General features: G+C 47.9%; 8 protein-coding genes across 8 annotated transcripts; 7 read left to right on the plus strand and 1 right to left on the minus strand.

Moving 5' to 3' along the window:
• Nucleotides 1-55: 55 nt before the first annotated feature.
• UREG_06769 (uncharacterized protein) lies at nucleotides 56-1,144 on the plus strand (the record flags this gene model as incomplete). Its single annotated transcript, XM_002583756.1, has 2 exons — nucleotides 56-147; nucleotides 211-1,144. The coding sequence occupies 2 exons, from the start codon at nucleotides 56-58 to the stop codon at nucleotides 1,142-1,144; spliced, it is 1,026 nt and encodes a 341-aa protein (XP_002583802.1).
• A 1,259-nt stretch (nucleotides 1,145-2,403) lies between these two features.
• Nucleotides 2,404-5,388, minus strand: UREG_06770 (uncharacterized protein; the record flags this gene model as incomplete). Its single annotated transcript, XM_002583757.1, has 3 exons — nucleotides 2,404-4,996; nucleotides 5,050-5,304; nucleotides 5,372-5,388. The coding sequence occupies 3 exons, from the start codon at nucleotides 5,386-5,388 to the stop codon at nucleotides 2,404-2,406; spliced, it is 2,865 nt and encodes a 954-aa protein (XP_002583803.1).
• Nucleotides 5,389-5,695: 307 nt separating this feature from the next.
• Nucleotides 5,696-6,926, plus strand: UREG_06771 (ARP2/3 complex 34 kDa subunit; the record flags this gene model as incomplete). Its single annotated transcript, XM_002583758.1, has 6 exons — nucleotides 5,696-5,757; nucleotides 5,820-6,348; nucleotides 6,399-6,534; nucleotides 6,586-6,686; nucleotides 6,745-6,793; nucleotides 6,847-6,926. The coding sequence occupies 6 exons, from the start codon at nucleotides 5,696-5,698 to the stop codon at nucleotides 6,924-6,926; spliced, it is 957 nt and encodes a 318-aa protein (XP_002583804.1).
• Nucleotides 6,927-7,824: 898 nt separating this feature from the next.
• Nucleotides 7,825-9,300, plus strand: UREG_06772 (uncharacterized protein; the record flags this gene model as incomplete). Its single annotated transcript, XM_002583759.1, has 2 exons — nucleotides 7,825-8,184; nucleotides 8,245-9,300. 2 exons carry the CDS (start codon nucleotides 7,825-7,827, stop codon nucleotides 9,298-9,300), a joined length of 1,416 nt encoding a protein of 471 aa, XP_002583805.1.
• A 537-nt stretch (nucleotides 9,301-9,837) lies between these two features.
• UREG_06773 (uncharacterized protein) lies at nucleotides 9,838-11,228 on the plus strand (the record flags this gene model as incomplete). Its single annotated transcript, XM_002583760.1, has 4 exons — nucleotides 9,838-9,946; nucleotides 10,134-10,413; nucleotides 10,487-11,124; nucleotides 11,173-11,228. 4 exons carry the CDS (start codon nucleotides 9,838-9,840, stop codon nucleotides 11,226-11,228), a joined length of 1,083 nt encoding a protein of 360 aa, XP_002583806.1.
• Nucleotides 11,229-13,966: 2,738 nt separating this feature from the next.
• UREG_06774 (uncharacterized protein) lies at nucleotides 13,967-15,045 on the plus strand (the record flags this gene model as incomplete). The annotated part of the gene is made up of 3 exons (XM_002583761.1): nucleotides 13,967-14,054; nucleotides 14,121-14,210; nucleotides 14,273-15,045. The coding sequence occupies 3 exons, from the start codon at nucleotides 13,967-13,969 to the stop codon at nucleotides 15,043-15,045; spliced, it is 951 nt and encodes a 316-aa protein (XP_002583807.1).
• A 984-nt stretch (nucleotides 15,046-16,029) lies between these two features.
• UREG_06775 (uncharacterized protein) lies at nucleotides 16,030-17,762 on the plus strand (the record flags this gene model as incomplete). Its single annotated transcript, XM_002583762.1, has 2 exons — nucleotides 16,030-16,289; nucleotides 16,367-17,762. The coding sequence occupies 2 exons, from the start codon at nucleotides 16,030-16,032 to the stop codon at nucleotides 17,760-17,762; spliced, it is 1,656 nt and encodes a 551-aa protein (XP_002583808.1).
• Nucleotides 17,763-20,003: 2,241 nt separating this feature from the next.
• UREG_06776 (uncharacterized protein) lies at nucleotides 20,004-20,786 on the plus strand (the record flags this gene model as incomplete). Its single annotated transcript, XM_002583763.1, has 1 exon — nucleotides 20,004-20,786. One exon carries the CDS (start codon nucleotides 20,004-20,006, stop codon nucleotides 20,784-20,786), a length of 783 nt encoding a protein of 260 aa, XP_002583809.1.
• Nucleotides 20,787-21,789: the final 1,003 nt, after the last annotated feature.

A 21,789-nucleotide genomic window follows, 5' to 3' on the forward strand; every position in this document is an offset into this window, starting at 1 on the left:
TCTGCGAATTTTTACCCCTACACAAGCCAACTTGCTAGGGACTTAAATATCAATCATGGCGAAAAGATTTGTCTTCGGCTTAAGAAATCCTCATGATGAAAAACAGTTCATTCGTCTAGAACAAGTCGTTGATACTATGCTTCATGAGTGAGTTATCTGGCTTAAACCTGAGTTTGTTTCGGTCTCCTTGGGTATTGATCTATATATCAGGCTATGTCACATTGTCCACGGACCTCATAACCAACAGTTTCACGCCCTTTGGAATCAGCTTCGTGATGAACATGAACAGCTTTTACGAAAGGGGTATACTGGCGAGGGATTCCTTTCAGAAGGACACCGCCTTGGTGGCAAAAGGGTGCCGCTTGACGAAGCCCGGAGGCGGGCGCGAGCCGCGGCTGAAAAGCGCCGAGTACTAACGGCAGGGTCCGGACAGAGACTAGGAGGGATGCCCGTCCGCCAAGGAGTTGATATGAGGAGGGTTATCGCAGACGCAGCTGACAGAAGGAAGAAAGTAACCGAGGGTTGTGCAAGCGGTACAAAAGAAGGAGAGAAATTGGCAAACGAGGCTTCACAGAACGCGTTCAGAACAAAGGCGGAAGAAGAGGATGCCAATGAACGCGCAATTATGCAGGCATATATTGAGATGATTCAAGAAGAGGAAAGGGAGCAATACGGAAACTCATACCTTCCTCCAAGCGCTGCGAACCCAGCGGGACCACGATCTATCCAAAAACCCCCTATTCCCGAAAGTACCAAACCGAAACCTAAATCCATAGCTACGCCAGAACCAGCATTAGATGATTGTGGGGACTCCTGGTCTTGCCTGGTGTGCACGCTCGTGAATCCGGCAATGTTCTTGTGCTGTGATGTGTGCGGCTCGGAGAGACCCCAAGCTTTTACTCCTCCTCCCCATTCAAGTCCTGCTTCAAATCTTTCACAGAAGCACTCACGGACCGAAAACAGCCGGTTAATTCCCACCAATAACTCAACCCAATCTCGAAGATCTGCTGCAGAGTCTCTGAGAGCTATAGATGAGCGAATGGCGAAGAGACCTCTCGGCTGGCTCTGTCACAAGTGTGGGACTTTTATGGAATCGGAGTGGTGGACATGCGCGTCCTGCGGAACTATGAAGCAGTCATCATAGGTTCAACATTTAGATCTGGCTCGAAGTAATGTAGCTTACTGATAGCACGAAGACTACCCTAGGATATAGATCTTGATTGCGCTTAAAGTAGCATTTGAAAACTTTTGAAGGATGGATAGCACGGAATTTAATACACTATGTTACGAACTCTGGAAATCTAATATATTTCCTTCTTTTCCGTGCTGAATCTTTTTTGACCTCGTTCCCATCGGATTTCGCAGGAAGGTTGGACCCTAAGCCGGAGGAATAATTTGCCGGGCTCCGCGACACTTTTGGGATTGAAGCTTTTTGGATTTTCTTTCGCTGCGAATTCAACTGCAATCAACAACAAATTATGAGACTCGAATCAAATTCTCTTCCACACTGCTTATTTTCTAAGTAAGTATTCTACCTCTCAGTTCCATATTAGGCGCGCCACACATACACCCATTCCGCAATTACATGATGACCTACCACAACCCATTACTTTAGGAAGAGCCGGAAGAGGAATGGCAGCCCATCAACCCTTACAAACAAGGGAAACTTCCAGGCAAATATGCACTGAGAAACCCGACAGAAGTGGCAAAAATAGCAGCTTCAGCTCCTGGCGCATCGTCATATGCGACCGGGATACCTGAGTTGCTCCCTCTTTGTTGGCTTTTTGCCGGGCGTATTGGTGGCATTATTTCTTTGCCTGGAGGGATGGGAACTTGCCGTCGGTGCTTAGAACGGGTTTCACTGATATCTTGATATCCGAGGGAAATAGATGTGGTGTGCTTCGCTGGTATCATTTTTCTTAACCTCTGGGTTTCGTTCTTCTTGCAAGATCTCCTGGGGGTGGAATTGTTGCTGCGAAAGTCATGCCACGTCCTTTCACTCGTGATTTTTCTTGTCTCGAGTTTTCTGGATTTAGGCTTGGAACGAAAGCTAACTGCCGTTGCTTCAGATATTTAGGGCGTATTTGTCGATGCAGACTCGGTGGAATGTGAATGGAGGACTCTGGATGGAAGGTTTACTCTCATTTGCGCGATAACATGGAATACAAGGCAGATATTCATATTAGCGAGTTGCGGCTTTCATGTGCAGCTATATAATGACAATCGAAATTCTTTAAATTTGATTTCCTTCTATAGCCTACAGTAACTATACATATATCGTGCATCTATATCCGCCCAAAAATGCACTTTAGACGTGTACTCCTGGAGATATCCAAAATAATTGACTCCGAATGCACCGGCGACACCTTTTTTCCCAGAAACATTGCATGGAACATATTCCCTTTATGCCACAGTCACGAACTGTCTCTTCTTCACCCCTCGTTGTTGCTGTTCTTCCTGTTCCCATAACTCCTCGTCAACATAATCCGATCTGCTTTTATCACGTACTTGGCCACCAATAAACTGAAGAGCAGCCAAATTATACCCCATCTCATCTTTTTGCTTAGAAAGTACCCGTCGAAGGTTCCCTCGAATACCGTCTAGCATGGGCCTCATCATCTTGCTCGCCACTATCTGTCGATGGTGCGTTTTGAGTATGAAAAATAAGATGCGGCATGTCAGCGGTATATCCCACTCTTTACCTGCCCATATATTCAGGAATGTAAAAAGGGCAGGAAGTTTGGAGAACGGGAGCACGAGAAGGGCATCCTGCAAGGATGCGGCCGGGATCTTTTGTATCGTGTTGAGGAGATATTTTTCGGCGGAGATATTCCCATATGCGAGATATAGAGGGTTGCGAGACGGCGGGGCAGCTTTAGGGTTGGAGGTTTTGCGTTCGTTGTATTCACGGATTTGCTCCAAATCCTCCAAGCCTAGTTCAAGGCCCTCAACTATCCTTTCTCCAGCTGTTAGAGTCTCCATAGTTTGCTTTCCGGCAGCCACGGCCTCTGGTTTATCCTCGCCTTCTATAGCTTCTTCTTCCTTGTCGAGGGACTCAGCAAGGTTCTGCTCATACAATTCTTCTAGCTCCTTCTCTCGCTCCTCCTCTAAAAATATTTGTTCGTCTGTTTGTTGCCAGACCCGTATACTTTTGTCGTGACTCGCAGTGACTATGAAGTCCCCGGAATGGCTTATTATTAACGCCCATATCTCCCCATGGTGGCCTTCAAGTTTTTGTATTTGTTCGAACTTGTCTCCATCCCAGTACTTGACCAAACGGTCCTTGCTGGCGCTGAAAAAGTTGTGACCATCCCCTTCCTTGTTGTGAGGCATGAATGCAACCGCCATGATACTGTCTTGATGCGCGAAGAAAGCTTTATGACAATCACCGAAATCGAGGCCCCAAAGTCGAATGTTTTTATCTGCAGAGCAGGTGACAATTAGTTTGCTATCATAGGAGATGTCCATGTTGAGGACAGGAAGTTTGTGGCCGTATAAGTTCAAAAAGAGCTTCAGGGTATCAACAAAAAAGACCTTCACAGTGTTATCCAGGAGCGAAACGGCGAGCAGTCGGGCATCTGGAGAGAATTTAAGGCTCAAAATATCATCGTTTACTTTGAGTGTCCGGATATGGACGAGCTTAAACTTGGGCATTGTGCGTTTAGTGCCTAGGATCTCTTCTTGAACGACCTCGAATTTCCAGAACTTTGCAGTTTTGTCAGCACTTCCGGTAACCATAGATTTTCCATCAGGGTGAACATGAAGTGCCCATACTGGGCCTTCGTGAGCCTGGATTGTGTCAATAAGCGTTGATGAAGCAATATCAAACACCTCAAGCTCTCCATTCTTATTCCCAACAACAACGATCTTGTCTCCGGGAAGGAAAGTAGAGCACAGAGCGTACCCACAGTCCAATGTTCGAAGGCACGTTTGAGTTCGGACATTCCAGACCTTCAAGTTTCCATTTGAGGCTGAGGACAACATCCGATCGTCTGCGCTCAAAGCCAGTGAACGTACATCAGTTCGGTGGCCTGGAATTTCAACGGACAATGTGCGGGTGTAATCAATCTCTTCTTGATCCTTTTTCTTCTTTTCTGCTGAGACGACGTTGTAAACTTCTAGCTGATTGTTTGTGGTGGCCGCGAGCAGCTGGAGTCCTTTGCCACGTATCCAATCCACTGATCGGATCTTCCCTCCGGTTCTAACGATTGCGTGCGAGACAAAAATTTCGGTTATCGGGACGGTCGCAAGAGAGTCCGGAGAATCACCAATAGGGGCAGTTTGGTCGTTCTCAGCTCCATCTTTCTCCTTTCTCCTCTTTCGCTTCCTGGCTAGGGTCTTCTGTATTTCCTTTTCACCTCGGATGCGCAATATCTCGAGAGACTTTTCAGAACCGTGAACTGCAATATAATCTGAATGTGGATGGAAATGCACGCCGATGGTTCGATCTTTGCCATGGCGATATAAGTTTCCCCTATCCACTAAAATCTTCTGCGTATTGGCTCCTTCTTTTTCTTTAGCAATCTCTTTCATAGCATTCGGATCTATCGACCAGACCCTAAGCTCGCCTTCATTCCCCGCAGTTATGCATCCACTTTGATCGGGTGACAAGCCTAGACTCCAACACTCTCCGTTACTCTGAGCAATATGGGTTTCGATGCAATGTTGAGAAGACAGATCCCAGAATTTGATCAGTGAATCTTTACCCGTACTCAATAAGAATCTGTCCTGGTCGTTTTCGGCAATGTCGTCCTCGTCAGCTGCGCCAGACAAGAAGTTAAGGGAGGTGATCTGGTCGGTATGGCCTCGTAGCTTTACCACCCCGACTTCTGCGATTAAATCCCATATAATTATATTGGTGTCCTTCGAGCCACTGGCCAACCGTGCTCCTCCCTTGTCAAACGCTAGCTGTGTGACAGCGGTTTTGTGCCCATTGAAAGAAATCATAACCGTTCCGAGCCGAGAGTCCCATAGCCGGATACTGCCATCCTCGTATCTGCGCGTAAAATTAGCACCGAAGCATGCATGGTGGAAGTGCGCAATCCATACCCAACAGCAAAAATGTCCTCGTCGGCTTTGCTTTGCGCAATGCAAGTCACTTGCGCATTGCAGTCGGAATCCCGCCATTTGGCGAGCAATTCTCCCTTTTTAACATCCCAGCAAGCAACTTCTTCACCCGCACCAACTATTGCTCGCCCTGCGCCGGTACGGTGGGAAGATGTCAGGAGGCCTTCATCTTTTATCCAAACGATATTCGACGTCGCAGAAGCAACGAGACCAAAGGTTTTCGACGCTTCAAATTTCCTGAGGGGATAGACGGCGGGTAGTTAGCAAAATACTAGAGGAGGTGTAGCAGAGTCCATTCACGTACAAGTATGATTTGACCATCTTTTCTCCCCTTGGCCGCAGGAATTCCAGCGATTCCGTCCGTTGCGCTCACCGTCCAGATAGATCTATGGTGCTGGAAAGAAAATGAAATTAAAGTTTCGAAGCTGCAGCAGTCCGGCGGACCAGACAGCCCTAAACTGACGAGGCCTTTTTGGCCGTGCCGTCCTCCGTAGTCCACCACCCAAGCCAACCGCCATAATGATGACGACGGTTGAGATACGGACTCTTTGCCCAGCTACATTTTCAGATTCAGCAAAGCCAATTGCAGAAGCGCTTTTAATTTTGAAATGATCGTCTTCCCGGCATAATGTTACTTCTAGATTATCAGAACGTTCTTCTACAGTCGCTTCTCACCGAGCGGTTCTCCGGGTTAGTCCATCCCCGCGCCAGCCTATGCGGCCTACGCCCACAGCTGACCTTGCGCCGTACAGTGCACCCCCCGCCTCTATCGATCAGGTAGCTTCCGATTTCGATGGCGTTACCTTTCATGTTTCTACACCAGAATCTAAAACAAAGCTCCTCATCTCCATCGCCGTAAAATGCTTCCGTGAGCTAGTACAATCTGGTGCTCAGGAGGTCCTTGAGAGGGAATATGGCCCTTATATTGTCTCTCCCGAACCCGGATACGATTTCTCTATAGTTGTTGATCTCGAAAACCTCCCATCAGAACCCGAAGCGCGTGTAGAGCTTATCGACCGCATCTCGCTCCTGAAACGGAATGCTATGGCTGCGCCATTTGAGCGGGCATTCAACGAATATTCGAAGTTAGAGGGAGAAGCCGTGAAGTACACAACTGAGTCCATACCCCAGCGAATTAAAGACGGAGGAGACGTGATGACAATTCATTACCGTGAGGAAGAAGCCATATTCATCAAGGCGTATCACGACAGTGTGGCTGTGATCTTTAGCACCGTCTTTAGGGATGAGACCGATAGGATCTTTGGCAAAGTGTTTTTGCAGGTGTGTTCTAAATAGATATTCAATGGATACGCTTGCTGATGTGCCACCAGGAACTTGTTGATGTCAGAAAGAGGGCTATCACAAATGCCCCGCAAGTTCTATTCCGTCATGATCCGCCCTTGGAATTACATGGGGTCCCTGGGTTGAAGAACTCCCAAAATGGCGAAATCGGTTATATTACCTTTAGTAAGATTCGAAATCTGGCTCCCTTACCCTCCTATGCTAACTCGCTTCCAGTCCTCTATCCTCGACATTTATTACCTCAAAAACGTGCTGAGACCATCTCGCATATTCAAACTTTCCGAGATTATTTCCACTATCATATCAAAGCATCAAAGGTTTGTCAGATACGACTGTGCGAACTAGACGGCAGTGCTAACGCTTATCCTCCTATAGGCATACATCCATACTCGTATGCGGAAGCGCACAGCCGATTTCCTCCAGGGTAAGTAACTCAATTCGCAGCTAGATATTTGTCAAGGCTAACATGCATTGCAGTCCTCAATCGCGCACGGCCTGAAAATGAAGAACGGGAAAGGAAGACTGCTAGTGGAAGGACATTCCGAGTTCAAGGCTAAAATATACAGAGTTGAATTTCATTGGCAAAATTTTTCTACTGGCTCCATTTGACTTCGCTGGTGTTGGAGCAGACATATAGCCATGCCTATTACACCCCATACTGCGTAACAATGCTCTCAATAGGCCATTTATCTTAATCCAGATCGTGATCCCGTCCAATGCAACTTTACACTGCCAATGAATATAAACATCATTCATGTCGAAGCCCCCTTCAGAATGGCTACCTACCTGTAACAGCATGCCATGAGTCGAATGGAAAATTTTAAGGGGATTCCCGTAAATCTTTGTAAGGAGGGGCTACACTACTCTGATAATGGGTGGCTGGGAAGGAAAATTCCGTAGCAAAGTGAGTGTAGCTAAACTCCTGGTGCTCGCAAAGCCCACAGCTATACCCGCTCGGACTATCTCATGCGAACAATATCATACCTGCCAGATCCTCTAGCTATCACCCTTCTTGCAAGATAAGCTGTAGTGTTCACTCATCGGTCTGTTGTGAAGCCCTCGTACCCTTGTTTGGCTGTAAGATCAGAGAAATACGTTGCCCCTGGATTGTTTTATGCCATGAATGGTAGTCGGTCAGGTTGCAACTTGTGTAGTGACCGTGTAATGAGAGATGAATGAGCGGAACCACCTATTCACCCGGGCCCAGTGGCCTCAATTGAAGAATTTTCAAAGAATGGAAGCCCGTTTAGGAAAAGAAGATGCCAGTTTATCGTTTCTCAACCTCCGCCAGGCATACTTTCTCACAATTGCTCATATTTCACTCTCAGCTTTATCATCATAACTTGATAAACTGCTTTTCTGAACTTGAGCGCTCGAGTATTTGGCATCCTCGTCATTCCCTACGTCTCTTGATCTGCTGAATTTCAAAGACTTCAAACCCACTAGCCATCGAAGATGTCTTCAGCATCGTCGATGGGTTCGAACGACAGTTATATCCTACCTAGCACCACGTATGACGGCCCTCGGTCGGTCAGAGTGTTTTGGCCTGAGAAATATGGAGCGATTGAGCACACCACTGAAAGCGGTCCTCAACCTCTCGAGGAACCTGCACCTGCAGCGCAAGGAAATCCTGTTTCCACACACGGATACCTCGGCGCCGAAAAGCGCAACGAGGTTGTTTCAACCTACCAAGAACCTAGCCCATCCTTCGAGGAACGGAAAAGCCGGAGGCGTCAGACTATTGTGGAAGCATGCTCCAAGGTCTATGGAATTGCCAAAGTGGTTTTGGAGATCCAAATGGCAGTTGGTGCAGTTGTATGGACCCTCAGCATAGCAGATGAACTTGTGTTACTTCACTAACACCTATCCAAATAGATCGATAGTACTCCGACCGGGATCAAATTTTATATTGATCGAGTAGAGAATATCATGGCTCACAAGTCCTGTTCGAAGCTCCTGGGCGCAGTGGAAGATCTCTACTATGCGACTTATGCGACACTCAACATAGAGATCAAAAACGTCGAACTTTGCGAGGGTTTCCATTTCGATATCAGGAGCCTGGCCCCAAACAACAAATTCAACGCCAAAGAATGCTTGCCAGAACCAAGTCACTTAAGATTAATCTTCCAGGCATGCAAAGATTACCTGGCTTCTGACAACATTCGGCATCCTCTTCATCGAGAGATTATTCGCCGGAAGCAAGCAGAATATGTTTACCAGACCGTGAAAATGAGCAGACAAGCAGGCCATGTTCCCGAAAACGAAGAGGCTTTCCGCCAGTACATCCAGAATATGGTGACGAACCCAGAATCACCATATTGCCGTCAATGGACTGGACTTTGTCCAATTTACGATGCGGCTCCAGCCATGGTCCTTGGAACGTTGTCCGAAAAGTATCTCAGCGTTCTTGCCAAGGAAGAAAAAAGAGAGCAGATAAAATTCAAGAAGCAAACTGCGGAACGTCACAGCACCGATTCGGCCCATGAGGAATGGAGGCACATTACATCCAACCGCGAAGCAGCTTACGCTATGCTCCACGGAATGCCGGTTGGAGAATACCGAAGACAAGAAGGAAAAATGGCACTCAGTGCCTATGTCAAAGAAAATCTATGCATCTGTTTCGGATACTGCGAATGCTCCCGCAGATGCACGCTCAAAGGAGGCAGAAAATGCCCCTGCAGTTCCCGGCTGAGTGTGATCTGCGATGCTCACAACGTGGACGAGAAAGAATGCTTCATCGAAAAATGCGCGGATATTGCAGCAGCCGTTTTTGACCGTCTATCAGCGGTTAGACGAGGCGCAAGCGTTTTCCAGATGGCGACGGAGCTCGACATGCGCCTTGATCGTTTTCATGAAGCGGTCGTTGAATATCGGCAACAAAGCGAAAAGGCATCCTCCGACGATGGATCGAAGCGACGTTCGGATTTTTAAGGGGATGGGTCTCGGAAGATCTCCGTACTTGGCGACAGGGCCTGGCTGATAGGGACTTCTCCGGAGCGGTGGGTTTACGACGTCACACGGGCATTTTATGTGCTGGGGCAATGATTTCACGAAGACATGATGATTATTGATGGCCTTGCAATGATGAGGTGATGCCTGTTCTCGTTTTTTTCGTGTGGCTTCTTCGATGCTGTAGTTATACGAACATGTTGAGGGAAATACTTTTGTTGGTTTCTGTTTTAGTTCTGTTGAAAATCAATGATGCTCTGGACTCCTGCTAGGAATCCCACGGAGCTTTTAAGTGCTAAAAATCGCAACCTTAAGCCTTGAACATCCCTGGACGGGGGCGTTAGTTGGCGCTGGTGGGCCGGTGGCCTCGGCCGCATCCCAGCGAATCGTATGGGGAGAAGCATCTCAAGGCTCACATGGAAAACTGGAAATGGGGCTTGGACATGTTGATATGGGATTAGCGGCCAAAATTCTGTTGGATGCACATCAGTCACAGAGGCGTTTGTTCGGAGACTCAAAATGTCTATCCTCGTCCCACACTCCATCGTGGCCGGAAAGTTCTCTCCAGCAAACGCCCATCTGCCTCGACTGTTTTCTCTGCTCCAGCATGCTTGGAACCTGACTGCATGTGAGCGTCTGGCATGTAGTCATCACTGACGTTGGCATGGTCCTTAACATTCCAGCTGTTCTTCGCTCGCTGATATCATCGTCGTCAAAACAAAGTGCAAGCCAGAATCTACGCCATAACTTCTCCCAATGGAAGGCTGCTGCTTCAACCTTTGGCATATCAACTCCCACCTCTAACAGCTCAGAAGCTTCGCTCTCCAAATGCCCCTTTGTCTTCGACACTGGCTACGCGTTATGCCCGAAACGCCCGTCGCGCCCGTTCCCTCCTCCCTTCGTCTCGCCCCCGTCTTCGTCGTTTTCGGATCCTTTGACAACGCATCATCGGAGTCAAGATGCGAGACCGTCGGTCAACGGAGAGCTTGTCAGGGGGCTGACGAATGGCGATGATGCTGTCCTCGTTTCTCAACATTTCCTTGGGGTAAACGATGGAGTCGGAGCTTGGGCAACAAAACCTCATGGTCATGCTGCGTAAGGCCTCTAGATGCTTCCTGGGTGTCGTTCAAAAGCTCACTGGTTGGTCTCTTTATAGCTTATGGTCTAGATTGATCCTTCACTTCTGGGCTCTGGAGGTTGAACGCAACGTCAATTCAATCGACCCAGATCCCGTGGAATTCCTACAGCGAGCATATGAGCAAACTGTACTGGCTACCTCGTCGCCCAACGAATGGCTGGGAACCACCACCAGCGCCACCGCTCTTCTACATTATCATAATGATGGGTGCTCGGTGAAGCCGCTACTTTATGTTACGAACATCGGAGATTGTCAAATCCTGGTACTTCGACCTAAAGAAGGGAAGGTCGTTTTCAAAACTCAGGGGCAGTGGCATTGGTTTGACTGCCCTATGCAACTTGGTACCAACAGCGTAGACAAACCCCGGAATGACGCCGCATTGTCTGTCGTCGAGCTCCAAGAGGACGATATCGTTGTCGCCCTATCCGACGGAGTTACTGATAACCTCTGGGAGCAAGACGTCTTGGATGTAATACTGCGAAGCTTGTGCAAATGGGAAACCGGCAAAGTAGAAGACAGCGTAGGGGATCGTACCGCTGGCAGGGGTGGCGGAATGGTGTACATTGCCCAGCAACTGCTGCAAACAGCAAAGACCATCGCACAGGATCCCTCGGCGCAAACGCCATACATGGAGAAGGCCATTGGCGCGGGATTGGCTATCTCAGGAGGTAAGATCCCTTCTTTCATTTGTAAGAAGTTGATGCTGATAGTCATAGGCAAAATGGATGATATTAGTGTTGTGGTTGGCCTCTGTGAGAAAAAAGCAACATGAATTGGTCCTTCACTCTTCGATATTTCGCTTTTTCATAACCCCTTTTCTACGCACATTATATGGCTTGATACCCTAAGGGATAAACCACTTGCCCGGAAACGACTCGTCTACAATATGCAGGCCACAGGGAATCGCTCGTTGGAAGAGAATTTTCTTCAAACGTATCATTGGCAGCAGCACACGGCTGAAAAGCCGGCCCTGGGCAAGAAAGCCATTGCGACGAAAACCGCCAAAAGGTGGAGATCCGATCTCATCACGCCAAAGATACCCGTTGATCTCGTCATGACGTTCGTTAGGAATACGCCGAAAAACGAGTGCGGACTGGGAAACCGACGAGAACCTTGATGCCATGAACGTAACTGAAAAACGACCGTTCAATGAAAAGGCGCCCTTCAACCAATAGGGACCATTTGATCAAGACAGACCATTCGATCGAGAGCGTATCGCAAGAACTATGGGATAGTCAATAGTGGTCTGCATTCCCATCTTCACGATTTGGATCGGGCGAGATTCGTCGGCTAGATGTTGAGCAGGGTTACCGCTGAACTCGATTACTCATACCACGAATTGTCGAATTCCGGCCATATACTGTGCCTTCAAGTTGTAACGTTTTGAAAACCAAAGATGAAGGTTTGGTAGGAGCTTGTTTATACCGCTCCCAAAAAAACTCCGAGCGCATTGGGATCGGCTTCGAACGGGGTATTCGGCCTCTTCAATACCCTCATGGCTTGTCCATCGTTATCGTTTTCGATCAGCAAGTGCGTCAGATATTGTACCCATGCGGTCGAGATAGATTGATTGATGGAATCACGCATCCTGAAGTGTAAGTTGGCCGCAAGCTTTCATCACTTTGCCTCAAGACACTAACTTGAAAAGGGATGTGTCAGGGGTCGATAATCGCAACTGACAGCAACACATTTAAGGAAACCAAGTCTACCTCGAAAGGGTCTCGATTGTTATGGGCAGACCCCTTGTTACAACCTACTCACCCGTGTGCTCTTATTTCGGATGCATTCATTCTACGCTACAGCAGGAACAAAATTCCACAGCTCAGAGCTGGACACTGATTTTTATCAGCTATCATATTCCTTTCACACATTTGCTGGCTATTTTTCTACCCATGTTATGTACCATCTACCTTCATTCCCTTCGAGGTTACATCGGAATGGGATAGCTAAAAGATTTAATACAAACTGCAGAGCTTTTCACCCTGGGCTTACTTCGCACGGAAAATACGCTACCACCATGAGTCATGTGCTTTTAACGTTATTTCTGATCTGGCCATCATTGTATTTTCTGGTCTAGGATAGTTAACGTTGCTGTGATGTACAGCTTACAGCGGTATTTTTCATGATCTAAGCCATTGTAATCCGAATTCATGATCAAGCAGAATTAACAAAATTCCCCATGGAATAGTGAAACAGTAGCCCTCGTTCTCATTATCACTTTGAACACCCTAATTCAAGCCTCGTGCTTTCCGTAACAAAACCGAGACCAACCAGTTATTCAGGCTGGATAATGTGAAGGTGTAGAAACCAGTCTTTAAAGCACAAGGATACAAAACGAACCAAAGAACAAAAGCGAGGAAACAACAAGGGTAAAATTCCACATTCAACCAAGCAGGATTATAATGAAGTCCTCGTCAGAGGACGACAAGCCGGAGCCCAAGGCGGGGCGGGAGGAATGGCCTCCAAACTGATACGGACCATTTCAGGTAAGACATTGGGCCAGCTAAGGACAAAATCCTAGGTGTCTTTTATTGTAGGTACATACATACAAACTTCTAATCCATTTTGAGATAGCTAAGGGTGGCTATAGCCCCTTGTTTTCAAAATTCTTGATTTCAAGCAACTGTTAGCAATGGTCCTAAGACGAGTGCACAGCTCTGGGTTTCCATATTTGACCTTAAAAAGAAGGCCAAAAGGGTGAAAGTGATGAGGCAAGTTCCAATGCCTTTTGCCCACTGCGAGTCCCCTTTCTGGGACTGGCTTACCACCACAATGGTGGAGTGTATTCCTTTGGAAAAGGGGAAAGAAAGGAAAAGAGAAGTTTGGGGGAGCTGGGTTGAAAAATTCTTGTGAAGTGGGAATTTCAATTTGATGACCATGTATTGAAACAGGTTTGAGGGTGCAGGACAGTAGAAACAGGCCAAACAGGAACTGAGAAGGAAAAGAGGCATAGATTTTATTCTCTGACAGTGGCCTCATAAGGACGGGCTTTGCATATCTCCCTGGCACGAGTCTGTTGCAGTAGTTGCAACATTTTATTAGATAGCAGACGGCATCAGAAGATACCACAGTACATTAAAAAGAATGGAAATCAAGTCGATAAGGTATTTAGCACCCCTTCCCTCACTTGATTCTTGGTTTTCCATCGACTAGGCCCTGGAGAAGCAATAACACTTCGGTCATGCTTTCGACCTGTCAGTAATGAACTTGGAGCAGAGGGGGGTTATTCTGGGCTCGAATGTCACCCTGCGTATGTAGTGGAAACATTGAATATGCCCGTCAGAATTGTATTCACGGAGGACTTGAATCCCACGATGGTTGATAGTTAGACAGCTCCGCAAATAATACCAAACTTCATCAAACGCCGCTAACAGCCATGCAGATATCTCTTGGCGATCTCGCAGCTCCGAAAATTTAAGCAGCATTTCCTCTGAACATCTCTTCTACCAACTTTCTCTGATTCTAATCTAATTGAAATTCTCAGATAGCACCTGTTAGACTTTTGTCATAATGAGAGCAAAGCGATCGAAAAAGTATCGCAAGCTAATGCACCAATATGAGACTACCTTTGGCTTCCGTGAGCCCTATCAAGTCTTAGGTAGTTTGCGCCTCTGATCCGTCATTTTGAAGGACTAAACGCTAACTGGCATTGTTTTGCATACAGTTGATTCGCACTTCTTACAATCCGTGTATGCCTTCAAGATGGATCTACTACCAGCCCTGGAACGCACAGTACAAGGAAAAGTAAAACCTTGTACGTTCTCTCCTACCAGCGGATCTGCTATCGGGGAGGTAATCGCGCGCTGACCAGGATAGTTATTACAAAATGCTCCCTTGCTGCAGTGATGGCTGCCTCGACATCCTCCTCCCATTCTTCTTCTTCCACTCCGCAATCGAGGCCGCCACCGCAGAGACGACCTGCTCAACTTCCTCCGCCGACAGTTCTTCCCCTCCGTTACTGCTCCCATAACGAAGATGACACACCAATCGACGAAACTGCCTGCCTACTTTCTCTACTGTCGCCTAGCCAAGACTCGAAGAAGAACAAGGAGCATTATATTTTGGCTTCAGCAGACCCCGTCCCGCCGCGTGAGGATGGAAAGCGAAAATCTACGAAACCTCCGCCGAGATATAATCTGAGAAGAGATGCGCGGCTCATACCGGGTGTTCCGATAATATATGTGAAGCGATCGGTTATGATATTAGAACCTATGAGTGGGTCATCGGAGGGAGTGCGGGATGGTGTTGAGAGAGGGAAATTCAAGACTGGATTAGTTTCTACAGTAGCGAAGCGGAAGCGCGAGGATGATGGAGATACAGAAACAAAACCAAAGAAAGCGAAGAAAGTGAAGGGGCCGAACCCCCTCAGCGTGAAGAAGCCGAAGAAACGGGAGGATCCTGCGTCGCAAGAAAAGATGGAGAAAGAATCACCAGAGAAAGCGGTAGCCCCGGTGAAGGGCGTTGATAATGACCATTCGGACAATGATCATGCCGCGCCGACGAAAACAAAGAGGAAGCGGAAGCATAAGCATAAACCGCTTCAGGAGGGCGAAATAAAACCTGGTGTTTTGATAGCGGCTGAAACTTGATACCAAACAGGGCCAGTTGAGTCTGACTTCAATGCACATAAACTCCCCCGGAACAGTGTAAACCATGTTTATTATGGCAATATCATACAGAGTAGGGTATATCCGCTGTATTATTCCGTATCGTACATCTCTTTCCATGTCGCATAACCCAGAAGGTTTCGAATCGAAAATAAGTGCCAAAAACAATATGTACTCCTTTCATCCCAAAATGCAAGTCCCGCTCTCTTTAGATTTCAAAGCATTCGCGTCGAATCATCCCATCTACTCCCCCTGCTCTTTCCATATCTGTTCAATCCTCGACCGGTTTTCCCGCGCCTCGTCCCGATTCTTCTGCGCCCGCTTTAATCGCTCTGCGCCAAGACACCGATTGACCTGGCGCTTGATCTCATTGCAGTTTCCGACGGCTTTGTAGAGAAAACCGCGAGCGTGGCATTCGTCGAGAGCGGTCATGACCTCTTCGCAGTCTAGAGTTGGATGGGAAAAGGCCTTGTTAGTCAAACGGGGAGGGCCTGGGACGCGGGGGCTAACGGACTTATGTTGTATTTGGTGTGGAGATGGGAATGCATTTTGGGAGATTGTGCGCAGAGCTGTTGAGTTGGAAAGGAGAGGGAGTTGAATGTAGAGGAGTTTAATGCTTGATAACACGTCTGGTCTCTGATTTATCTTGTGGTGGTGGTTCGTATCGTTGCAGCCCGGAAGGCCTCAAGCCACAGAGAGTTAATTTTCTGCCAAGGCGGTGAATCGCTGTCCCCACTGGTTGCTTATCAAAATTTTGAAATTTGGTAACGAAGGACCGAGGACGAGGTGTCGACGGAGAGACTGGAAGATTTTGTCGCATTTGTTATTTCCCTGGTGTTCGAGAGTCCTCCATTTGCCGTTCCAGTGTTATCGTGAAATTACGATTGTCAAGCGCTATTCGCTCAATTTCAACCGACAATTGACATACAGCAAAACAAGCCCGAGCTTGGTTACAGCCCTCGTAAAATGACTTCTATGATAACGGCCACCGCCTGGGTGCGCCGTGGAGTGGCAGCCCAATTCCCTGAGAAATATGAACTGGACGAGGATGAAATCAACAGAATATCTGAACTGGCGAGGGTGCAGCTTGAGGACGCGAAAATAGATTTGAAGGCTGCCCGGGAAGAGAAGGAGGATGACGATATGGACATGGATGAAGGGAATGCAAAGGCTGAAACTTCCTCAAAAGCTGAAGGGAAAGGGAAGGGCAAGGAAACCACCAAGAGGTTAGAATCCCTTTTTAAAGACCTGGCTGGGGGTATACAAGTCCAATCTCTAGTTTGCTAATTCTACGGGATAATAGTACGGGAAAGACCGACGATGACGATGAGCTGAAGGAGTATGATATGGAACATTACGACAGCGACCCCGTGGACGAAGATGGCGAGGAGGTCACAATGTTCGGCAATGTTAAATCGCTCGCATATCATCAACCGCACGAGGAAGATCCTTATCTTGTGGTGCCCGAAGGCGAAGATGAAGATAACGACAGAGAAGAGTTACAGATTCTGCCGTCAGACAACCTCATAGTAGCTGGCAAAGTTGAAGATGAGGTAGCCCACCTGGAAGTATATGTTTACGAGGACGCGGAAGACAATCTCTACGTGCACCATGATATTATGCTCCCCGCCATACCACTATGTGTGGAATGGTTGGATATGCCTGTTGGGAGGGGATCCGAAAATCGCTCGCACGGAAACTATGTGGCGGTCGGTACGATGGAGCCTGATATTGAGATTTGGGATCTTGACGTGGTTGATTGCATGTACCCAAATGCCATCCTTGGACAAGGAGGAGAGAGTAACGACGCAAGTTCTAAGAAGAAAAAGAAGAAGTCGAAGAAGGCCAACGACCATTACCACGTGGATTCTGTACTGGCTCTGGCCGCCAACAAACAGCACCGCAACCTGCTGGCGTCCGGATCGGCGGATCAAACCGTCAAGCTGTGGGATTTAAATACCTTGAAATGTGCCAAATCTTATTCGAATCACAAAGATAAGATTTGCTCGCTGGACTGGCATCCGAAAGAATCTACCATTCTCCTGAGTGGGAGTTATGATAAAACGATTGTCGCAGCTGATATGAGAACCCCTGAAGCCAAAGCTGCTCGCTTCAATGTGGACAGTGACGTCGAAAATGTCCGATGGGATCCTCATGATCCGAATTTCTTTTACGTTACTACAGACAGCGGCATGGTATACTGCCACGATATCCGAAATGCATCAGCACACCCGGAATCGGTAAAACCCCTCTGGACACTGCAAGCACACGATTCATCGGTATCCGCCTTTGATGTCAACCCGTGTATCCCAGGCTTCATCGCTACCGGGTCAACCGACAAACAAGTCAAATTATGGAATATCCAAGACAACAAGCCAAGCATGGTCGTATCGAGAAAGCTCGAAGTAGGCAAAGTCTTCTCCACAACCTTCGCTCCTGACAACGAAGTCAGTTTCCGCCTCGCTGTGGCTGGAAGCAAAGGCGTTGTCCAAGTGTGGGATACATCCACCAACGCAGCCGTTCGCCGGGCATTTGCAGATCGACCTGGTGCTTCCGCGCATATTGATGAAACCAAGGAGGAACGTCTGGTGGGCATTGCCAAAGATGTGAGTGACGATTCTGATGACGATGATGAGGAGATGAACGCAGGGGATGGACCGGCTGGAGGTGATGGATGGGAGTCTATGGAGGAAGATTGAAGGCACTTTGGTCCCATAACAACCCTTTGATTTCCATGTTCTACTTTGTGCCATGTGGGTTACAGTCTGGGTTATAGGAGTTTGCTGAAGTCTCGAGAAGAGAGAAAAGCCACGCCTGAAGGAGGCCAAAAGTTTTTGCAGGTGGTAATACCCCAGCTTCCAGGACCGTTTGTCTGAAGCTTTATAATGTCAATTTTTGACCAACTAGTCACAATATACTGTTCCCGCATAGCTCAGACAGATTGCAGTTATCATGGTCATCTCGAAGCACGTCGCGTCCAGGTGTTGACGGAATGTCAAGATATCCACTCCGAATCCCATTATGGGCAAGGGAGTTGCAGCTAAGTTCCTATAAATAATGTAACCCATGAATTCACAAATTCCCCGTCGCAACGCGCGATCACCATGTGGCGCTCGACATGAACGGGGTCAAAGCTGAAGCCTGAGGGGATTCGAACATTCTTTTCTTTTTCCGCAGGTACCCATGTGTTGACTAAGTTTTGAGCAAGATGCAGGTCCGGGACGGGGCCCCCAACCAATTCGCCCCTCGGGTTAAAATTTGATTTGTTGAACGGGAGGGCGTTTACGGTACTCCTGCCTAACACGGCTTTGATGGTTGCCTTTTCATTGTTGCTTGATTTTTTGTTTTTTTCTCTTTGGAAGAAAATGTTGGTGGCACCCCGTACGTACATCCAATCCGGCATCAGTGTGTCCGTTCAGGACGGAAGGGATCAACGCATCCGTTTATACCATGGAGGCTTGCTACAAGATCGACAGACAGGAGATCCTTCATCATCTTGATCGAAACATTAGTGGGCATATGAATGGCAGATATGCCTGCCTCAGACGTTGATGTTTCGTATCCAAGCACATCGCTCACATGTCCCGCAAATAATAGTGTGAAGGGATCAAAAGGACAGGACGCCGGTTGTGTTCAATTAGAGGGTAGCATCTGACTCGCGCGATGCATGTCGCGTTTGCTGGCATGGTGGGCCTGGGGTAAACTATTGCATTGGGATAAAGGGATTTTCCAGGGCTTGTGGTCCCAGTAGTTAGGTATGTAGTTGACAATGCAAGTGTTTGCAGCCCTATAATCACAAGCTTTGAAAACACCTCGAGTTCTAGAAAGATTCTAAGCGCCCGTCAAGCACAGCAATCACATGCATCTGAGGGTGGAGGGGGTCTCATGAAGCCACCTTGGGACTTGAACCGACTGTTGGAGGATCGAAAACCAGACAATCCCATGGATTACCCCGGTTGTCCAATCACGCAGCGCATAAACTTTCAGTTGGCGCCGACCCAGAAAATCAAGACAAGGACAGCGAATCAGCATGCACCAGCCGGTGTATCAAGTGACAAGGCCTGTATTTCTTCGGACATTGACACCGACTAGTCCCAGCTAGGCCTAGCAAATGCAAAGCTTGGCAAGGACCCGTGGGACCAGTGGCCCTGCCAAGCCCCACCCTGTTCTCGCCCCGGCTGTTTTGTTTCGCGATGTTTGGCTGCTTTCCGCTGCGGTCTTGGCGGGCTAGCGGGTTGCCCCCTGCAGAGGGGCGTGCCAGGGTGTCGAAGAGCCTTTGCGTCGTATTTGTGCCACCCCACACGCCTCCTCCCCGAGGAAGGTTCAGGCCCACGTCCGTGATGGGCCTTATGGCACCATCACCACCCTTTTCTTTTTTCATCTCTCTTCCTCTTGTCGCTCCCAGTGTCATCTCGACTTCATTCTTCTCTTCAGGTCACACTCCTTTGGCCTGGTGGATGACCGCTTTCTCCTTTTCCTTTCTTGTGATCTTCCTTCACCAGCGTCCTGGTTGTCGCTCCTTTTCTTCACCCTAACCTGCTGCTTGATGCCTGGTTAAGGAAGCTCACGGACTGTCCCTTCAGCCAGACACAGGTACTCAGATGACCTGGTGATATTGCTGTGCAATATTCCAAAAGATCTCTCCATTCCTTGAACAAAGTGTTGCCTTTACGGGGAAACTTCCAAAGAAACGCCTTTCACGCTTCCGCTCCTTGTATGGAATACGTATTGACTGGAAAAAAAAGAACTGTTGGTCAGAAACTGCACACACGCCGATACCCGAAATTCACACCACAACATCTCCTGCATTGAAGATAAAATTAGAAAAAAATAAAGAATCTGGAAACTCTTGACTTTGGAACGGAGCGAAGGATACTGTTCATCAGATTACCACATTGAGTCGCGACCTCAAACAAAAAACAGCCGCAAAACCCGCTCTCATGTCGAACTCACCGTCAATTATGAGGGCGTTCACCAAGCGCCAGAAGCGGCCCAAGGTGTCGGCACCAATGCCGTTTCGCGAGGGTCAGGTCAGATTTGCTCCTGGCACGATTGATCGTTCACAAATCTCCCCAGCAGTCGAACTGCTCTCCTCCACCAACATTCTCGCATACACCGCCCCAGATCTTCCCATCAACAAACGCCCAAACGCGCTCTCTTCATCCTCCTCCTCATCTCGCTCTGCCGATGACCTCGATATCCCAAACTACACCCCTATCACATCCCCCGCCACCTCTTCTCGCGATGAGTCCCCGATTTCTCCTGAACCAGGCATTCCCTCCTACTTTGATTCAATGAAGCGACCGAAGCCCAGTGCGAGATCTTCGGCCTCCTCGTCGCAGTCGAAAGATGGCACGCCCCCTATTCCGCAGCGAGCGCTATTGCATACCAAATCTCAACCGAACCTTGGACGCGAAGCGCCACCAAAAATCACCCTCCCTCCAATCTCTCTCCACAGTTCAGGCGTCTCTCGTGTGAATCAGGAACCGTACAACACCTTCTCCGAATCGAGTCATCCATTTATGAGGGAGTTGGAACAGGTTAATGAAGTCGCGGAAGAGCTCACGCGCGGTATCCGAGACGAGGACGAAGAGCTTTTGTTACACAAAGGACTAAAAAAGTTTGCAGTGGAGGATTACATTTTCGAAATTCAAGATCTCTACTTGACTTACTTCGGGGATGACTTGAGCAGACAACAGCCTGCGAGCGCAGCATGGATCTGATTGTTCCACACGACTTTCCGTTGCCTCATTGTCCTACTTTCTCGGGATCGAAAAGCGATCAGAGCTATTATTCACGGATCGGGTAAAAATCGCCTGGTCCCATTGAGCTCGATCATTTGTTTAATGGTTTGCATTGCCAATTCAATTACATTAATCTCGACTCGTGTGCGGTTCTCAACAGTTAGTCGCACCCGGCTCCCAATGTTAATGTTGTCCGAGTTCGATGTGACCCATATATTTCTTTATTCTCCGGCGCTCATGGGTTTTCACACTTGTTACGAACATTGATTCCCCCCCATTTGATGACCGGTTTGCTTTATGGTTGAGCTGGGGGAGGTATTTGTGCTATCATTTGCCATACAGGTATGGTTACTGTAATAAGAATAGCAGATTATTTTAGTGACCGAAGTCTATTCTATTCTATCGTACGCGTGTCATCGGTGATATCTAGACCTTAAACCCAGGAAATCTCCATTGGAATTTGCCCATTCAAACTCGACATTGCTAGCATTAGAGCTGGCTTAAGTTTGTATGTCAGATGTCTGTACAAAGTCCGTTCCCTCGTGGTTGCTAGGGAGTTTCAGCTCAGGACCGCCCTCGCAAACCTTCACCCTGTTTCAAATTGAGCTCGGCCCATCCAACACCAAGCCAAGAAGTCGCTCTCTGCACGCTATGATTGGCTCCCGTTAACCGCCACTAAAGTGCGGGGTTGTGGCTTACCTAAGATTGCCAGCTCTGCAGAACACCACGTGACTATACTTAGCTTAGTAATATTTACTCACCGCCTTGAAAATTTTGGGTTTGTGGGATTTTTGATATCAGAGAAACGCGGATTCGTGAGCTCTTGAGGGGCTGTGAGGTTCCAATCAACTATTCCTTATCATTAACAGTATCGTCTCTTCTTTATCACAATAGGCTCTGCCTGGATCCTAGGATGTTCGGTTTTGAGCTTTCGGGAGTTCCCACCTACAGCTCAGCTTCGCCTCTTCGTCTCAGAAGCGTT

The sequence above is a fragment of the Uncinocarpus reesii genome, genomic scaffold (genome assembly GCF_000003515.1).
Source record: "Uncinocarpus reesii 1704 scaffold_4 genomic scaffold, whole genome shotgun sequence".
NCBI lineage: Eukaryota > Fungi > Ascomycota > Eurotiomycetes > Onygenales > Onygenaceae > Uncinocarpus > Uncinocarpus reesii.